The following is a 20,994-nucleotide window of genomic DNA, read 5'->3' on the forward strand; positions in this document are numbered from 1 at the left end:
TAGGGGTAGATTTAACATCAAGTGATGATATTCTTATCACTCCTTATGCACCAACCAATCAGCTCCCGTCATTTTCAAACATATGACGGTGCTGATTGGCTGGCAAATCATTTATCTTTTGTAAAGAGTGATAAGAAGATTGCTCATTAAAACGGTCTGAACTCAGACACCTTTCACTCCTTAAACCTTTACCCATCGACAGCGTTTGTGGCTATCATCCATTTCACATAAACAAACGTGTACGCCGGCTACAATCAAACCACTATTTCCCTCTTCACTTCAACAATGAAGAATGCAGACAGAGAATATGTGTCACATCCTCACCCGCAGCGCTGCAGGACACAGCAAGAACAATGATTCCTTGTTGAGCTGGGTTACATTTCAGTATTATAATACAAGCAGCACATCACCCTACGTGCAATTGGTTCCAATTTATAGATCTACAGTGCATGTTGACCAAAAAGGTCAACATTGACAAAATGCCGACACAAGCAAAGATCAACGTGGCCATGGTCAACACAAAGGTCAACACGAGGTTTTCAAAAAAGAAATGTATGTACTTTTTCAAGCACACCAATTGGGGGTCTGTGTCAGCCTTTTTTGTAGATGCCCAGGGGACGTCAGTCTTTTATCAAAGTCGACGTCCAGGGCACGTCAGCCTATTGTCGACGTCCAGGGCACGTCGGCCTTTTTTAAACATTGACCTAGTGCATGTTAACCCCTTTTGGTGTCGACGTAATGACTGTTGACCTTTCCATCCACACCCTTTTCAATGTGATAAAATTAGCAGTCTAAATCAATGTAATGCTGTAATCCAGGCATGGCCATACTATGGTCCTGCAGCTGTTGTGAAACTACAAGTCCCATCATGCCTTGTCACAGTTTTGCTATTAGGGCATGCTTAAACTATGGCAATGCATGCTGGGATGTGTAGTTTCACAACAGCTGGAGGGCCACAGTTTGGCTGTGCCTGCTGTAATCTATTCCCAATGACATGACAGCAACTGTGGATTGATGTCCACGTGATGTGAAGTTGCAATCACAACACCCCCAGCACACACACAGTTACTAGGGATGAAACAGAAACTAGAAGAAAAAAAAAAAAGATGACACCGGATTTCCCTAGGTTTTATTCTTTTTATTCCAAGCATGATCCAACAGAGGGTCATGCGCAGAACAGCCCAGGAGTGGAAGGACCTGCATGGGTCTGTGACAGTTTATATCTCCGAATCTACTCTCTGACAACTGGCCCCAGAACATTGCTTTGCAAGAACTTTCAATTATAATCGGATATGTTCACACAACTACTGGAAGGTAAAACTGTGCAAACGTTAAAAGACCACTGAATCAGAAGTCATGCTAAAGAGATGTGGCACAACTTTGTCCGTAGACTCTGTGCTCTCAAGCTGCTGCACGGCCAGGCTGATTGCCGTAGGGGGCAACAGCTGGAGAGCAGTGAGTTCACCACTCCCTGTGCCACGGACAGCAGCCCGGACTAGAATTCAAGGTTATGATGTTCTAAATAAAAATAAACGCTCTCACCTAATGAGCTACTGATAACATGCACAAGAAAAACCTTCAGATTTCTAAATCATGTCCAGGACACATTAGAGATGAACACAATAACTTTTTAGGGCGATTCAATTATTTTTCCCCATCTAAACAATACAGTATAGATTCCCAAACAATGGTCAGGATTCAATTGTGTTTGGGTGCCAAAACAGACAGGGTTTAGCTGTGTAATATGACTAAAATCGTCTAAAGTCCTGGTTTAGTCCAAATGACGACCCCCAGAGGCTGCGAAAATAAAGGTCATCCCCTCAGCCTACCAAGCAATTCTAAACGGAACAATTAAATTGCTGCATTTGGTGCCCCCTAGAGGTAGCCACAAGTTAAAACAATTGAATCGGCCTCCAGATTTCTCCTTGTAAAGGAGACATTTAATGGATTCTGTGACATATAATGGAACTGTTGACCTTTTAATGTGTTGATCATTGTCACGTTGACATTTTGTCTGTCAACCTTGAGCATATCGACCATATGATGTCAACCGATTGACTGCCGACCTATCATCCAGATCTGGTCTCATCTGCCAGCCAATGGCCACCATACCATATGCGTTTTGGTCCCAATTTCAGCGGATCAGGCCTCGGATTCGGTGAAATCGGCCCAAATCGCATGTACATGACATCGTACCAGAGTCAGAGGTCGGAGTTGATGCGCATCCGACCTCAGAGTCAGATGTCCTCCCAGCGAATGAGATTGCATGCAATACATCACATGCATCGCATGCTGTCCTGCTGCCTGGGAAGATCCCGAACAGCTCAACTGGGATCGGATGCGACTTCTCCCCTCAGAGAAGTCACAGTGTATGGGGGCCTTTACATGCCAAAGCTGTAATAGACAGCCAACAGTATGTCCTGTTATCAGGTCTAATTAGCTTGTAGCATCAAGTCCCCTGCAACATTGGCTGGCTGTGTGACCCATTGGCAAGCCATCCACTGCAGTTCCTACCAGGAGACCAGGAAATCATCTTTTGGCTAGGGATGGCCATGGGTGCCTTTGAAATCGATGGTTGCCATCAATGGCAAAAGTGCAACTGGCCATCAATGGTGTATAAGTATGCAATGGATCACCATCAATGTTTTTACATATCGATGATCATCCATTTGCTTTGAAAGATTGGCCTGTGGGCCAATCAAAATATGAGGTTGGGGCTACATGGGTGTTGGGGGCGGAGCTATGCTCTAAGTCCCGGCCCCTTGATGAAAAAAGAAAAAACGAAACTATTCAGTTAAGCCTGACATCGATGATGGGAAACCATCTGGTTCTCCACCATCGATGTCAAAACTATTCAACATCGGTCCTAAACCATCGAGGATTTCTAACCCACCCCTACTTCTGGCATCAGCTCTACCCCCCAAATGGCACAAACACCATACCTGTTTTTATGGGGGGGGGGCGGCAATTCAGGCGCCACCCCCAAACTGTCAACCACCGACAGTCTACAGTCGTGCGCAGGAACCGTGCTTGACTTGCGCAGTACAGATCCGGCACTTAGCGCCATGAACCACAGTATCATATATCCGGCACCGGGCCCATTGTGCAGTAAAAAAAAAGAAAAGTATTCGCAGCAGACTCCGGCTGTCTGACACCCTGCACATTAGGATATTTATCCTTGAGTAATAACGTTTCTTCTGTTATTATTATTATCGCCATCAAACCCTTATGAGTTATACAAAGCAATGGTTAGGGAAACTTTAGATGAATCACAGTCAGTGACCCCCCCCCTTCCCCTGATAAACAGGACACTGTGGGGAAAACACACTCAGCTACCGGTATGATCAGCATAATGAATGTATTCTCCCTGGCACAGGCACAGAATCACAGCCCTGCTAACATCTTACATCCAAATAAAGTGTGTGTTGTGCAGCTGATCCGCCTCTAGTGACGGCTGGGAGTAAGGAAGGACGGGGGCTGGTGCTAGGAGTATTTCTGTACCCAGGCAGCTCAGTTATACCTCCCAGGGACATTTTTGGCCGGGGCGTGGTCTCTTCCTGCACAGCTCAGGAGAGGCAGGCAGAAAGAACAGTCATTACTCAGTCAGTCAATCCCATGATCCATAAACCCATCCTTGTTTTTTCTCTCCCCCCAATGTTACGCTCGGATCTCTTTTTTTTTTTTCTCCTTCACCAAATGCCTGCATTGTGAGATCACAGGGCACACTGCACAGTACTGCATAAACAGCGACATAGAATACCGGGTGGGCAGCTGGCAGGGCACTACAAAATGCTGTTAACGCTCTGTATGCCAGTCCACCGTACCAGCTTCGCGAGTGCGGCTGCCCACTTAGAATGATCCATGGGGAACTTGCGTCTCTCCAGCAAAACTAAAGCGAAACAACCCGCCGTAGCCAGTAACTGAAAGGAAATGCTGAGACTTGTAGCTCTACAACAGCAGGAGTACGGAAAATTGCAAAGAATAAAAAGAAAGGGGGGAAAAAAAAAACTGCATTAGTTTGGTCAATGAACAGGTTTTAAAACGTGTTCGAATTGGCGACGTCGGAATTTAATCAAGCCGTGTTCCAAAAGGAAATCCGAAAGCTCAAGAGCTCTGCAAATCCTTCAGCGTTTGATCTGCACAATCTGCAGAGCAGTTTAATCCCTCTGACTTTAGGCGTCACAGAATTCGAAAAAGAAGATGAACAAGTCCTAGGAGGCGATATCTACGACAAAATGATGTCCTGCTTTTTCAAGGAAATAACCCCATTTTTTACTACTGGGACCCTTAACCTCTGTGCACAATAGACGACCCACTCCGCAGCCGTTGTTGCGAATGAGTTGCGAATACATAATGAATGAATCGGTAAACTATACCATTCAGTGACGTCACCGTGTCCAACTGAACGCGCAGGTTGTTGGCTCTATAGCCAAAATTGATCTGCATGTTCCGCCAACGGGGAGGGTCGTTTAAGATGTGTAGAAGCATACAAACTACCTGTTTTTTTGTTTTTTTAAAGTGGTCACTCAAAAGGGCCATTCTGAGCGATATCTTTTAAAAGAAAATAATGTAGTGTGTATGGGACTTAACACTGTTGTACAATTATTACTTAACAGAAATTATAGTACATTCAATTTTGTAGCGACCAGAGCTATACCAACATTCCAGTTGTAACATTACGATGGAGCACCTGTCAGCCAGCCTGCAGGGTCGCCAGAGGTCCTGAGTTGGTGCAGGCTGGCGGATAGGATCTGACAGGGACACGCGGCGGGCGGCAAGTGGGAAGCAGCAACGGGCAGGGCGAGTGGGGAGCCGGCGGTGGCGGGCTCTAAAAGAACGGGATGCAGGAGTTTATCATAGTAAAGGAGTCTAAAATTGTATTGGTTGCTATGGGCTTCACTTTCCCATTTGACACAATTTAGTGAATCCTATTCCTTTGTCTTTAGCCACTTTCAAACACAAGCGTTCTGATTATTTTATCAATAACTAGTAAGCCCACTCGAAGCGAATGCTTCGAAAGCTAGTAGATGTAGTTTCACTTGCTGCCAACAGATGGCAGTGTAAGCCCGCTTGAGACACCTCTATGCAAAGACAGCACTACCGTAACTGGCCGGCTTGTGCACAACCAATGCAATGGAATCCTACTGGTAGAAGATTAAGGGCCAGATTCTCTAAGCTTCAAAAGTGATAAAATGGAGAGTGATAAACAGCCAGCCAATCAGTTCCAACCTGCCATGTCACAGACTGTTTGAAAAATGTCAGGCAGGAGCTGATTGGCTGGCTGTTTATCACTCTCCATTTTATCACTTTTGAAGCTTAGAGAATCTGTCCCTGAAAGGAAATACTGTCCCATGCAGTAACACACAAGTACAGTATGTTATGTTGTTTTCTCCACCTCCACACTCCTAGATACAGTAGTTTTACTAAAGCCCATAGCAGCCAGATTCTAGCTATCTTTTTATACTGTACATTCTAGAACATCATACCTGGAATCTGACAGGTTGTCATGAGCTACATTATGGTACTGAGGCTGAGGACAGCATCCAATGAGCAGAAAGTGGCTCTCTCAGTAGAGCTTTATGTGGAATACTGAAACAACTGGCTTCTTCCTTCTGCTGAGGGTACAGTTAGACAGACATCAGAGTTATCTACCACCTTACTGACCTCTATCACTGAGCAAGTCATACGAACGTCAGCCCTTTTTCTGAATACCAAAAATGCACGTACAGAAGAACTCCCGGGTCTGAAAATTCCTGTGTTTGCAAATGACAGCTTATTGGGAGAGCTGACCTAGGCCATACTAAATGGCTTATGCAAGTACATATGTAAATTAGTATGTCGTTGGTAAGTGGTAGGCTGTACCACAATGTGGATGTAATGCTTAGTACAGTGGTTCACAGATGTTTTTGAATCACAGCACCATAAAGTATCAGAATTTTTTTCAAGCAACCCCTATGCCAATAGTTCAGTTAAATGGTGAGGAACAGGATTCACATTTGTTTGGCCACATATTTTATGATTGGCAGCCACCGGCACTGGTTTTGCTATTACATTGACCATAAATAATTTGAGTTGGTTCTGGACCACCAAGCTGAGGCACCCCTTAAAAAGTGCCCTAAAGCACACCAGGGTGCCAGGGAACACAGTTTGAGAACCACTGGCTTAGTACATCCCACCCGATAGAAGAGTGGATCTGGAACTGTGGTCTCTGTGCTGCCTCTCTGATTAACGCCCTCTGATTTGCCTGGCCTGTGAGTTTTGGTGAGCGGCCCTCTCATGGCAGGTTTGTAGTAGTACCATGTTCTTTCCATTTGAAGATGATGAATTTGCTGGTGCTCCAGGGGGATCAAAGATTTTTTTTATAACCCAACCCTGATTTGTACTTCTCAACAACGTTGTTGCTGACCTGTTTGGAGAGCTCGTTGGTCTTCATGGTGTGACGCCTCTTGCTTAGTGGTGTTGCAGCCTCTAACCTTTCAGAAAAGGTGTGTTTATACTGACATACAGAATTTTTTTATTCTTTTTTTATTCTTTTTTAGATGTATTTTTCTCATTTCATTATTTCGTGCAGATCCATCAGATAAAAAAAAATATATTTAAATTACAGGTTGTTATGTAACAAAATAGGTAAAGAGCCAAGGGGGCGAATACTTTGGCAAGGCACTGTAGTTTGGAGTGCAGAATTACAGCACACACACTGTTCTGTACATGACCGTTAGTCCTGACTAACTATTCCGTATGTACATGATAACACAACAACATTTAGTAAAGAGAAACGGGTTGGGATAATTTGGTCTACAGCATAACGGTTGACAGCCATTAGGTCGACATGGGAAAAGGTTGACAGGTCATTAGTTCGAACTAGACAATGTCGAACTAATGACCTTTCGACCTAGAACCATGTCGACCTTGTCCTATGTCGACCTAGACCCATGTCAACCTTTTCCCATGTCGATCTAATGGTGTCAACCATCATGCTGTAGACCAAATGACCGTATCCCAGAGAAACCAGCACGGATATAAACAGAGCTAACTAACTACAAAGAAAGCATTTGTAAGGGGAATAAGGCCCTCAGTGGGAGTCTGCCTGTAATTTAATGGTAGCAATCATTTACAAGGCAAACCTGGTTGCCCACTTTACGCTAACAATCTACAGCCTTGATGGCTAACCTTAACACTTGTTGAACTACACATCCCAGCATGCTCTGCATCAGATTTAGCATGGCCAAATAGCAAAACTGAAGCAGAGCATGATGGGATGTGTAGTTCAACAACAGCTGGAGTGTCAAGGTTAGCCATCCAGGCTCTAGAGGGAAAATAGGTTGTGATACACAAGGGCAGGTGCAAAATATTGCATAATGGCCACCAGAATTTGAGGAACTGTATAGGTCCATACACACTGGGTGACTATGCCCAGCGTGTATGGACAGCGATGATCTCCATCATCACTGGGGGGAAAGCCACTGAGTGCATACACACTGAGAAGCTTTCCCCTTGCCCAGCGCTGTCAGCGGGGAGAGTACGGCCTTGCATAGCACGGCGCTATGCAAAGCCATCCTCAAAGCTGCTCATCTGCTGGTATTACCAGCAGATGAGCGGCTTTCCCTGCAATGATGCGGGAGCGCGCAGCAGCGCTCATGCATACACACTGGGCGGCTTTGAGCTGAAAGCCGCTCAAACTTGCTGGCTATGTTTAAATGGTCAATATATTCGGATAATGCTTGATACACTCCATAACAGAGTATCTAACCAACAATGCAAGTTAGACCAGGACATTAGCAAAATCCATCTCATGGGCCTGTAACATCTAAAGCAATTATTTATTTTATTTTTTAAATAAGCCTAATTTGGTCATTGCACAGGCGATCCTTCTGAACTCATTCTTCTGCACTTAGTAGAGTGAAACAGCGATGGAAGTACTTGTAAGGAATATTCCAGGCCTGGATAAGAGGAAACAGAAAGTCCTTAGATGAAGCAGATCAGGCAGCTGTGACAAGGAGCGAAGTGTCATCCGTGCTGATGGGATAGGAGGGAGGAGGAGGAGAATCCTGGGAACAGATCTGGGGGCAGAGGAAGTTGGCTCGCAGCTCCTCCATAGACACAATCTTGGCAGACGCAGACGTCTTACTGTCAGCCTGTGTGTCACATCCCTAACGGCTGATGTAGATGCATCGTATTATCGCGCGCAACCGAGGAAAATGCACAAGAGAGAGAGAGAGAGACGCTGCGGGTCGTTATGTAGTCAGGACGAAAATATTCATCTTGCATTCTACATTTTTGGAGGGATGTCTCAGCACATCACATTCTAGCGAGCTGGCATATGAGGATCACAATGTACTTATGGCATTGTCACAGGTGTCTAGTATTAACAGCTGCACATCAATCTCCCTCCTACAGTATTCGTCATTCGCTGTCAATAAAGCATTTAGCAAATTGCTTCAATTAAACCAGATTTTCGACAGAACTTTCCAAACTTTTACTTAGGTTTGTTGCAGTTTCGCTCCATATCATTTGTTGGTGTCTGTGCAAAACTTATACATAAATTGAATTAAATAACTTCACTTGGCAATCTTTGGATCTATTTGGGGTGTCCTGTACTGCCATAACGGGGAAGATAGGATTGAAGTTCTAATTAGTGCGGCAGATCTCTTCTGTTACAAAGAGGTAAAAGCCTTCTCTACAACCCTTTCACATCGCACAAATAACCCAGGTCCGACCAGGGTTGTTTGTTGCCAGGTCAACTACCTGAGTCCAGCATTCTGGCATTCTGACCCGGGTTAAAAGAAGGGTTATTTCCGGGTTGCTGTTCAGTGTGAACGGGTGCCCCGGATCCTGTTCACTCTAGGAACAGGATCCAGGAGACGTCCGCTGCAGGATGTCGCTGTGGAGGACTACCATCACCACAAATGCCGAATAGCTCCAGGGATGGACCAGTGTCCAAATCCCAGATGTGACCCGGCATTTGCGACGTGAAAGGAGTATTAAGCAATCACCTCTTCTTCTAATCTGGAAACTGGCAGAAGGAACAGCACAGAGATTGTATGATATGCATCTTTGACAATTCTAGCACTTTTGCGAATTTTCCCAAAGTGGGGAATTGAATTACTGCCAATATGCCGCAAGGATCAACCATATATGGAAATACCGACCGTGAAAGTTTTCCCTCGCATCCCATAGAGGACAATTCATTGCGCCTATAGCAATTCAGTTGCTGGTGATGTGCTACAGTCCATCAGGCTAAACTGAACCCACCCCGAAAAAGTACAAATTATTATACGCATAAATCAAAAAGTTTTGATGCATGGGGACACTTAAGCTGGCCATAAACGAGGGCGATTTGGATGCAATTTGGTAACTCTTTATGCAATTGCGTCAAAAAACAAAGTATTCAAATTGCATGTATTTGAAAAGGTGGCTTAATGGGGGGATTGTGTGCGACTTCTCAGAAGGGAGGAGTCGCACAAGTGTATGGCCACCTTAACTCTTCCTTATGAATAGGCTGGCCAGGAATGTTGATGATCTAACCCCAGCGTTAATGAATTGACTGCGCTGTGTAAACTAACTCAAGTTGGCAGGTGCAGGGCCAGATTCTCTAAGCTTCAAAAGTGATAAACAGCCAGCCAATCAGCTCCTACCTGCCATGTCACAGACTGTGTTTGAAAAATGTCAGGCAGGAGCTGATTGGCTGGCTGTTTATCACTCTCCATTTTATCACTTTTGAAGCTAAGAGAATCTGGCCCCCAGTATGCAGAATAATCCAATGCAAGTGCTGGGAGCGATGTCATTACCGCATACAGTAACGCCACGACTAGCCCTGAGGCACTTGTTAGCTAGGATATCTGTTCACGCCACAGGAGGGTGCGAGCAAAAATTGGCTAGGTATGTCCAAACTGTGGCCCTCCAGCTGTTGTGAAACTACAAATCCCAGCGTGCTTTGCCATAGTTTTAGCATTCCTGAATAGCAAAACGATGGCAAGGTATGATGGGCGTTGTAGTTTCCCAAAAGCTTGAGGGCCATAGTTTGGACATCCCTGGTCTAACGCTACGCAACTGCACCCTGAATCATCCTGGCACTCGTCTCCTTCACACACTCACACTGTAAAAATAACTGTGTGGTAAGGGCACAAGACCAGTGACCACAAAGCTTGTCTAAATGTCACCGTCATCCCTTCTTGTGATTGATTCAGACAAATGACTGAATCCTACACACACCCAAGCACAAAAATAAACATTAGGCACCAGGCTTAGCAACTACTGCATCGCACAAGATGTTCCGAGAGAAAAGCAGAAAAAGAGCTAAAAAAAAAAAAGTAATCAGTCCGATGCCAACACACAGGACCTGACAGCACCCGGCTCAGATTCCATTACTGCCAGAGCAATGCAGTCACCTTTATTTGCAAACTCCCCGATGGCAAATGGCTTACATATTATAAATAGCAGGCCCCCCCGAGGCCTAATTAGAACAGATATTTTTATGCAGAGCTATTTCGTACCCTTTGCTCTGCCAAAATGACATAATATTTTTCCTTCCCAGTGTTATCTTCTACCACACTCCATAACTGAAGGAGACTTTTGTACCCAGGTTGAATACACCTGGTAAGGACGGAACGTTGACATGTGACCATGTACGCCTATGCAGCCAGGTATTACATGGTATGTATTCGCTCTGCAGACAGATGGGCAACTGGAGAAAGAAAAAAGATGGCCTTTTTGTGTAAGGTTCTGCAGGAAGTGCAATCACACTCAAGGCAGGCACGTCCTGTGTGTGACACACCAGGTACAAAACGATACACTACAACTTTCCTGGTCTTATGCATAAGATAGCAGCACAAATCCACAGACCCAGCAGGGGGGGAGGAGACACAAACATGGGAAGTACATATAAACTCCACACAGTACATAAATGGTAACAATATTAACATCAGGGTCATCCTTTATCTGCTGACCAGCTAGAACCAAGAACGCACCTAGCCATGACACTGACAGATGCCAATGTGACACCGGCGTGCCTAGGTAACGCCAACCTCAGAACCTTTGACTTACCAGCAAACTCTCTATGTTGATAGGTGAGCGTGGGTTTCTCAGGATGGACTCCAGCTTCTGCTGCCGGGTGGTCATACAATGTCCTGGTGGGGCGGTCATCTTTGCAACACCAAGTCCTCTCCAGGAGGTTCTGAACTATTTAAAATAGACCTCTTATCCTTCTCTGGAGAGTCCCACCTGGGTGGGCAGAAGCCACCTTCACCCCCTGGGTATGGGCAGGGGGGGGTAGGAGACTGCCCCCCACAGCTTCTATGTAAGAAATGCAGTGTCAGAAGGGTGAGAAGTTAGGATATATAGTTATATATATTTAAATGGCTCCACAAAGGGCCTCCTCTAATGGCTGTGCACACAGGGAGCTGGCAGAGAGGACCTTCATGCCAACATGCCACTAACACTGCAATAAGCCAGGCAGGGAGGCTGCCCATGCATAGGGGAACTCTCCATAAGGAGAGGAAGGGTCTGAGTGCTGCTAGAGTGCGGCCAGTGAGTGCTGGCTCCCCGAGTGCATGCTCAGGCTGGCTCCTTGTACATCCAGGGGGTCCAGGGCTAGTTCCCAGGCGCCTCCCTGCAGCCGGAGCCGGGTGGTGTGCAGGGAGGGAGGCTGGTGGTGGTTCTTGGGGCCCCGGGGTGGCTGCTCAGGGGTCCCTTCGCTGGAAGAAGTCGCTCCAGTTGGCCCCCAACTCTGCAAAGCAGGAAAAGTAACAGAGACTCTGCTGGAACTTCTCGCCCCTTCCTCTATGCTGCCTGTGCTGGAGGCGCCTCTTCTGCCCCCTCCTCTTCCTCCTCCAGGGGCTGGATCTGCTGCTGCCGCTGCTGTGCGCTGCCCACGCCCGGCCGGCGCTGCTGTGCGCTTTCTCTGTGCCCTGCCCGGGGCTGATGGGGCTGTTATCCCTCTTTCTAGCAGCCTACTCCTGTGGCACTTATGTCCGATGTACCCGCCGCTGCCTGCTTCTGCTACTGCAGTCAGTATGTTTGAGCGGTGACACAGAGCCGGCCTCCTGCAGCCAGCACAGGCCCTCCTCTTCCTGCAGCAGCTCACTTCTCTCCCTGCTCACACCCAATGCCCTATACTAGCTCACATCTCTCCCTGCTCACACCTAGTGCCCTATACTAGCTCACATCTCTCCCTGCTCACACCCAGTGCCCTATTCTAGCTCACATCTCTCCCTGCTCACACCCAGTGCCCTATTCTAGCTCACATATCTCCCTGCTCACACCCAGTGCCCTATACTAGCTCACATCTCTCCCTGCTCACACCCATTGCCCTATACTAGCTCACATCTCCCTGTGCTCACACCCAGTGCCCTATACTAGCTCACATCTCTCCCTGCTCACACCCAGTGCCCTATGGTAGCTCACAACTCTCCCTGCTCACACCCAGTGCCCTAATCTAGCTCACATCTCCCTGATGCTCACATCCAATGCCCTATACTAGCTCACATCTCTCTCTGCTCACACCCAGTGCTCTATACTAGCTCACATCTCTCCCTGCTCACACCCAGTGCCCTATACTAGCTCACATCTCTCCCTGCTCACACCCAGTGCCCTATACTAGCTCTCATCTTTCCCTGCTCACACCCAGTGCCCTATACTAGCTCACATCTCCCTGCTGCTCACACCCAATGCCCTATACTAGCTCACATCTCTCCCTGCTCACACCCAGTGCCCTATACTAGCTCACATCTCTCCCTGCTCACATCTCGCCCTGCTCACACCCTGTACCCTATACTAGCTCACATCTCTCCCTGCTCACACCCAGTGCCTAATACTAGCTCACATCTCGCCCTGCTCACACCCAGTGCCCTATACTAGCTCACAGCTCTCCCTGCTCACACCCAGTGCCCTATACTAGCTCACATCTCCCTGCTGCTCACACTTAATGCCTTATACTAGCTCACATCTCTCCCTGCTCACACCCAGTGCCCTATACTAGCTCATATCTCTCCCTGCTCACACCCAGTGCCCTATTCTAGCTCACATCTCCCTGCTGCTCTCACCCAATGCCCTATACTAGCTCACATCTCTCCCTGCTCACACCCAGTGCCCTATACTAGCTCACATCTCTCCCTGCTCTCACCCAGTACCCTATACTAGCTCATATCTCTCCCTGCTCACACCCAGTGCCCTATTCTAGCTCACATCTCCCTGCTGCTCACACCCAATGCCCTATACTAGCTCACATCTCTTCCTGCTCACACCCAGTGCTCTATACTAGCTTACATCTCTCCCTGCTCACACCCAGTGCCCTATACTAGCTCACATTTCTCCCTGCTCACACCCAGTGCCCTATACTAGCTCAGATCTTTCCCTGCTCACACCCAGTGCCCTATACTAGCTCACATCTCCCTGCTGCTCACACCCAATGCCCTATACTAGCTCACATCTCTCCCTGCTCACACCCAGTGCTCTATACTATCTCACATCTCTCCCTGCTCACACCCAGTGCCCTATACTAGCTCACATATCTCCCTGCTCACACCCAGTGCCCTATACTAGCTCACATCTCTTCCTGCTCACACCCAGTGCCCTATACTAGCTCACATCTCTCCCTGCTCACACCCATTGCCCTATACTAGCTCACATCTCCCTGCTGCTCATACCTAATGCCTTATACTAGCTCACATCTCCCTATACTAGCTCACATCTCGCCCTGCTCACACCCAGTACCCTGTACTAGCTCAGATCTCTCCCTGCTCACACCCAGTGCCTTATACTAGCTCACATCTCGCCCTGCTCACACCCAGTGCCCTATACTAGCTCACAACTCTCCCTGCTCACACCCAGTGCCCTATACTAGCTCACATCTCCCTGCTGCTCACACTTAATGCCTTATACTAGCTCACATCTCCCTGCTGCTCACACCCAGTGCCCTATACTAGCTCACATCTCTCCCTGCTCACACCCAGTGCCCTATTCTAGCTTACATCTCCCAGTGCCTTATACTAGCTCACCTCACCCTACTGCTCACACCGAATGCCCTATACTAGCTCACATCTCTCCCTGCTCACACCCAGTGCCCTATACTAGCTCACATCTCTCCCTGCTCACACCCTGTGCCCTATTCTAGCTCACATATTTCGTTGCTCGCAAACTGTGACCTATACTAGCTCACATCTCCCTATACTAGCTCACATCTCTCTCTCTGCTCACACCCATTGCCCAATACTAGCTCACATCTCCCTGTGCTCACACACAGTGCCCTATACTAGCTCACATCTCTCCCTGCTCACACCCAGTGCCCTATGCTAGCTCACAACTCTCCCTGCTCACACCCAGTACCCTATTCTAGCTCACGTCTCCCTGCTGCTCACACCCAGTACCGTATACTAGCTCACATCTCTCCCTGCTCACACCAAGTACCCTATACTAGCTCACATCTCTCCCTGTTTACACCCAGTGCCCTATAATAGTTCACAACTCTCCCTGCTCACACCAAGTGTCCTATACTAGCTCACATCTCCCTGCTGCTCACACCTAATGCCTTATACTAGCTCACATCTCCCTATATTACCTCACATCTCTCCCTGCTCACACCCAGCGCCCTATACTAGCTCACATCTCTCCCTGCTCACACCCAGTACCTTATACTAGCTCACATATCCCTGCTCACACCCAGTGCCCTATACTAGCTCACATCTCCCTGCTGCTCACACCCAGTGCCCATACAAACTCACATCTCCCTGTGCTCACACCCAGTGCCCTATACTAGCTCACATCTCTCCCTGCTCACACCCATTGCCCTATACTAGCTCACATCTCTCCCTGCTCACACCCAATGCCCTATACTAGATCACATCTCTCCCTGCTCACACCCATTGCCCTATACTAGCTCACATCTCTCCCTGCTCACACCCAGTGCCCTATACTAGCTCACATCTCTCCCTGCTCACACCCATTGCCCTATACTAGCTCACATCTCTCCCTGCTCACACCCAGTGCCCTATACTAGCTCATATCTCCCTGCTGCTCACACCCAGTGTCCTATACTGGCTCACATCTCCCTGCTGCTCACATCCAGTGCCCTATATTAGCGCACATCTCCCTGCTGCTCACATCCAGTGCCCTACAGCTCACATCTCTCCCTGCTGCTCACACCGAGTGCCCTATAGCTCACAGCTCTCCCTGCTGCTCACACCCAGTGCCCTACAGCTCACATGTCTCGCTGCTGCTCACACCCAATGCCCTACAGCTTACATCTCTCCCTGCTGCTCACACCCAGTGCCCTATCATTCACATCTCTCTGTTCTGCCGCTTACACACACATTGCCATATAGATCACCTCTCTCCCTGCTGCTCACATCTATTGCCCTACAGGTCACTTCTCTTCCTGCTGCTCACACCCAGTGCCCTACAGCTCATATCTATCTGCTGCTGCTCATAGCCATTGCTATATCGCTCACATCTCTCCCTGCTGCCACTTACACACCAATTGCCCTAAAGTTCATATCTCTCCCTGCTGCTGCTCAACCTCAGACGCCGACCGGGTGTGCGGCTGTACGCAGCGCAGGGGGAAGACAGAGGTTACACTGCACGACTGACAGCGAAGGTCACACTGCACAGTGCAGCAAGCCCCATGCTCACCCTCCTGCCCTCTGAGCCAGACCTCCTGTAGCCCGAGACCACTCGCCTTACCTGCCTTCCACTAGCCAGCCCTCCTTTCCGCCAGCAAGCACACCATCCAGCCCTTCAGCAACATACCAGCATTGCCAGCCACTGACTATTGGAAAGGGTGAGAGTTTTCTTCAAATTCTGGCCCAAAATAATATTTGAGGCCAGAGTTGAGAGTTTTTCAATCCAGGGAACACACCAGGATGATATGGCCCAAAACGATTCAATTTAGATACAATCTCGACCGATTGTATGTAAATTGGCCATGTTTTGGACCATTTCGCTGTCCTTTTGATGCGATCCCGATCCGTTGCGCGGCCCCGCGGGTCGGTCGGTCTTTTCTGAGATCCTACCTGCTGCAGGTAGGATCTCAGAACCGACCATTGCAGTGGGTATAGGTCGTGATCGATTTTTACATGTGATAAATCGCTTGTGATTTATCACATGTAACGGGGAGCTGCAGCGGGCGGTGAGGAGCAGGGGGTGGGGGTTGATCCTCATCAGGGGGACGCCGGAGCGGGCAGCGGGTCCTGAGCGCTTTTAACTAGCTGGCGGCGAGTGCTGACCTGGCCGGGGGCGGTGTGATCACAGATATCAGCAGCGGGGATGGGCAGTGCAGTGGCGGGTATTAGATTTTTGAAATACCTGTCAAATGACTGGCCGTTTTCTAATTGGCTGAGAGAGCTCTACCCGCCACTGCTTTGCCTGTGCCTGATGCAGATACCACACTGGACTCCCTACACTTCTGTTTAACAAGTCACAGAAGTGTGCTCAGTTAGAAGTACATGATTTATGTTGGTATAGGATGGCATCAACAAAACCATGGACCATAGAGGAAAGTGCTTTTCTCTACGTTATCTGATTTCACACACGTTTATGATCAATGTAAGTGTCAGAAAGCACTTTTTGTAGCTGTACCTTCTATTATCAGAAGCTGTAAAGCTCAAAAGTATATAGGTGACGGCTGCGTATCTGTGGAGCCAATCTGTGCTATATCATTACTATAAGTGCCAGATGTATCAAGCTTCAAAAAGTGATCAAGTGGAGAGTGATAAACAACCAGCCAATCAGCTCCTACTGTTCCTGTCGTTACTAGCCTGTAACATGGTAGGTAGGAGCTGATTGGCTAGCTAGTTTATCACTCTCCATTTGATCACTTTTTGAAGCTTGATACATCTGGCCCTAAGTGCTGATGATTATTATTATTTTGATAAAGTGTCTAAACTGACTTTTTCACAAGAGATCCCACTCCTGTTTATAAAGCATTTTCTACAGTATAGGGAAATGAAGGGTTAAATGGTCATTGGAGCGCCATGTGATCAATACGCACAAGATCAACATAGACAAAAGAGCGACGTGAGGTTTTGGGTGGATTTTTTTTTTTTATTTTTTTTTTGATGGTGAATGAGCTGCCAATGAAATTGCAGCTATTCGCTGATCTGCGATGTTCTTACCTGATAGCAGAGTTTTCACTGGTCTGCGATCAGATTTCAATAACCCCCATGGAAATGTAATCAGAAGAAAAGATACGTGCAAGAAAAAGAAAAAAAACTCTAAAAAAAAAAACCTAAGACAATACTACATCAACATCTACTCAATGTAAAAGAGAAATTATACAAAAGATACTTTTTTTTTCTGATAACTTTTCCAGTAGCGGAGATTTGTCCACGAGCGTGCTCACAACTTCAGAGGAGTTTTATTTTATCTAAAAATTGCCACAAAGATTCACCAGAACAATAACTATAACAGATGTGCAGTCTTGGATCAGCTTGGGCTATGCTGGATTGTTAAACAAGAACTAACTAAATAAAAAAAGGAACATACTACTTAAAGTGGAAGTAAACCACAAAACAACCTAAATCGTACTATCCTCCAGTGTGTATGCACAATGGGGGTGATTGAACACTGTTCGGTAAAGCAGGGATCTTTCGCTGCTTACCGAGCAGCTTAACACCACCCGCTACCTGGCCGAACTCTTCCCCCTCCCCCCTCTCCACCAAATCCCCTCGGTAACATGCGAGGGGATGTACGCAAACATATCCCCTCGTAAAGGGAGAGAAATCAAATGATGGTCACCAACCACCAACGGAAATAAGTCAATCCAAACTGACTTTTATTTCCTTCGGTGTTCATGAAAGAAGGGGCGGCGCCGACGCCCTGTGATTACAGCCGCACCGGCAGGCATTGGCCCACCTGCGTTTTCATGGGAACTTCTATTGGGACGCCCATAAAATGCCAAAGGCATTCATACAGTGGCCCTGCACATGCGCAGAGCCACTCAATCGGTCCCCAAAGCGAATAAGCTGGGAACCGATTGAACTTGAATCAGGCCCGATGTTGCTGATGATGCGCGCACCTGCGCTTTGTCAGAGACGTCTTCCTACAGGAGATATCGCTAGCGGTTGACTCCGTAAGCAAAAGCTTGCAGATTACCGAATCTCAGAGTGCATGTTCCGCCACCCCGGCAAATACTCCCCACACTGCCGTATCCCCTCGCAACCTCACATGTGCCCGCTGCTGGAGAAATCGCCGACCATCCAATGATTTCTCCTGGGCTCGCAAATATTAGTCAACGGAGACAGACTTATATTTGCGGGCTCTGGACCAAAGACAGGCGGCTGACGTCATGTGACATCAGCCGCCCACCCCTGGCACACTGCGTCATGCCGCAATTTACATAGGAACACCCAACGTTTGCATTGGGACACCCATGAAATGCTGTGTATTCTCATGTCGGAGTGAAATAGGTCGACATGGCTAAGGTCAACAGGATCGGACGGTCGACAGTCAAAAGTTCAACATGATTTTGTCACTTATTTCTTGAGCCGACAGGCGGTATTTCATACCCTGCCAACCACTCGGGCGTGGAGGGAAAATATAATAGTGCACCGAGCCATACGAGGGGACGTGGTACACTGGTACCACGGACAAATCTTTCCATTCAACATTGTCCCTTTTTTACTCTGACTTGTGTTTCTATTTGACTTTATATTGTGCCTTTCTTTACTTCCTTTTCCTCAGCTTCCTCCCTGTGTATATCAATGAGGTGAATTTAGTATAAAGGAAAGTACTAGTCATATCGTATCATAGCTATGTAATCACATACACCACACATACTGTACATTGTGGACCCGAGACTCACAATCAGGGCAGCTGAGAGGAATGCTGGGCCCCAGTAAAATTTAGGGGGCATGGCCTAAGTGTGGGGGTGTGGCCACCTCCAGCGCTTAGGCCATGCCCCCAAAATGTTTAGAGGGGGTGAAAGAAAATTCTAAAAACTCTAAACTCAGCAGCAGCAGCAGCACACACTTCTACAGTATGTGCTGTGCTGACAGCAGGCTCAGCATGAGAGCTCTCATGCATCAGCCCCACCTGCAGTGCACATGGTTTTATCCATTTGAGAAGGAATTTGCCTTTGCGAGTGAGCCAGAATAAGGGCCTATATCTCCGTTATGGCAAGTAGACCCAAGCAGTCCCGAAGGTGACTCAAGCAATATCATATACAGTCCCGACCAAAGTGCTATTCTTGGCAAGGGCGGGATTTAGAAAAATGCATTTTTATAGTGGAAACTCCCTTTAAAGAATGATATTTGTGACTTTTGACCGTCCTATCCACTGCAACACTCTAGAGCAATATTGTAGCATCGTGTTATCTGCGGACAGTAATTCCGGGAGACTTTGGACTGTTACTGCCTGTGCTGTTCTAGTAAAACATTCTACTTTCCAGCAGTGAGTGTGTGAGTGCAGGCGAGGAATGGCTGTCAGCTCTCTCATCCGGACTACTTCCACAGATAAAGGACAGCTTACAGCCGGCTAACCCCTTGCACTTATAATTACAAAACGCTGAAGTCTATGTTTATGACGCTTACAAAGGGCAGGTCATATTATTTGTCTGCAATGTTTGCTAATTATATTGACTTTCCACTGAGTATACAATAAAATGGCAATACATGTGTAGTCAATATTGAATTTAGCATTCTAGTACGTGAAGAAGACAAGGTCTAACCTATGAATTAGCTATTGTGTATCTCTTTTCCCAATGATGTACAAGGTAGACGCTAGGGTTACCACCTAGTCCCTTTAATTCCGGACACATATTAATTACACAGGTTCTGTGGCTGGCTGACTTCAAGACTCCACTTTACCTGATTTTAAACTGCCACAGAACCTGTGTGATTAACATGTGTCCGGAATTAAAGGGACTAGGTGGTAACCCTAGTAGACGCTTGTCACAGCGGAACCCACAGTGCTGGCTTTTTCTAGACTACCTCAGACTCTCAGGGGTAGATGTATGAAGCAGTGATGAGGGAGGAGAATTGACAAATTGCCTGTTACTTTATCACCGGCCAATCAGCTCCTGACTGTTAAGTTACAGGCTGAGTTTAAAAGGGGACAGTTAAGAGCTGATTGGCCGGTGATGAAGTACCAGGCACTTGATCATTTCTTCTCCCTTATCACTGCTTCATACATCTATTCCAAAGTCCCTGGTACTTTATCACCAGCCAATCAGCTCATGACTGTCCCTTTTTAAACCCAGTCTGTAACTTAACAGTCAGGAGCTGATTGGCCGGTAATAAGTACCAGGCACTTGATCACTTCTCCTCCCTTATCACTGCTTCATACAGCTACCCCTCAGTGCTGCCTATCTTTCATCCCTCGCTATATCACAGTCTTTTCTGGCTGTTTGTCACTCTGCATAACTATGAGCAACCACTTAACAAGGTCAAGGCCATCATGATGGATATGAAGACACAAGTCATTGGACTCCCCAGAGATTAGTTAGGGAACGACATCAGACTGCTTGAGCCCAGATGTGAAAGTCTGACCAGATGGTGCTTGAGCACATAAGGTGTGCAAATGCTCGCCCCTAGCGTCTCTGTAAATAGCGTGCTCAGCAGGGCAGTCGGTACCACTGGCGGTTTCACTTAGGACACCTGTGTTATGGTTTGACAGTTGTACTGTCCCAGTCACTTCGCTCGACCATTATTCCGATGCTCCGCCTCTTTTGTGGCTCTGCCGTTGATCAGTGAATAAATAGGATTGGACACGATGCAATAAATTTGCACTTTATTTTCACTTAAAATCCAAGAGAGCCGTCTGATTTCCATTGGAAGGCTCCGGGTAAGGATTTCAAATAGGGGAGTGGTGGATCTTGGGACATAATAAGGCCATATGCTCCCCGCCACTCTGCACCCACTCCTGGGAATGACCTTGCTCCTGGTGCCACTCTTAGGGGTTAGTGCCCCTCATATCATTCATATAACATCATGAAGGCACCCAGGAGACTTTTATTTAGAAGGTGAAAAAAAATCGTGAAAAACTCACTCTTTATTAGTCAACGTT

General features: G+C 47.2%; 1 protein-coding gene across 1 annotated transcript in view; it reads right to left on the bottom strand.

Moving 5' to 3' along the window:
• Positions 1-12,057, bottom strand: part of ROCK2 (Rho associated coiled-coil containing protein kinase 2) — a 150,803-nt gene extending 138,746 nt beyond the window's left edge. Inside the window, exon 1 of the mRNA XM_083178553.1 lies at positions 11,044-12,057. Coding sequence (XP_083034679.1) covers positions 11,044-11,142 — 99 coding nt within the window. The 5' untranslated portion in view covers positions 11,143-12,057. The remainder of the gene's footprint in view (positions 1-11,043) is intronic.
• Positions 12,058-20,994: the final 8,937 nt, after the last annotated feature.

The sequence above is a fragment of the Crinia signifera genome, chromosome 3 (assembly GCF_055691185.1).
Source record: "Crinia signifera chromosome 3, ASM5569118v1, whole genome shotgun sequence".
Taxonomy (NCBI): Eukaryota; Metazoa; Chordata; class Amphibia; order Anura; family Myobatrachidae; genus Crinia; species Crinia signifera.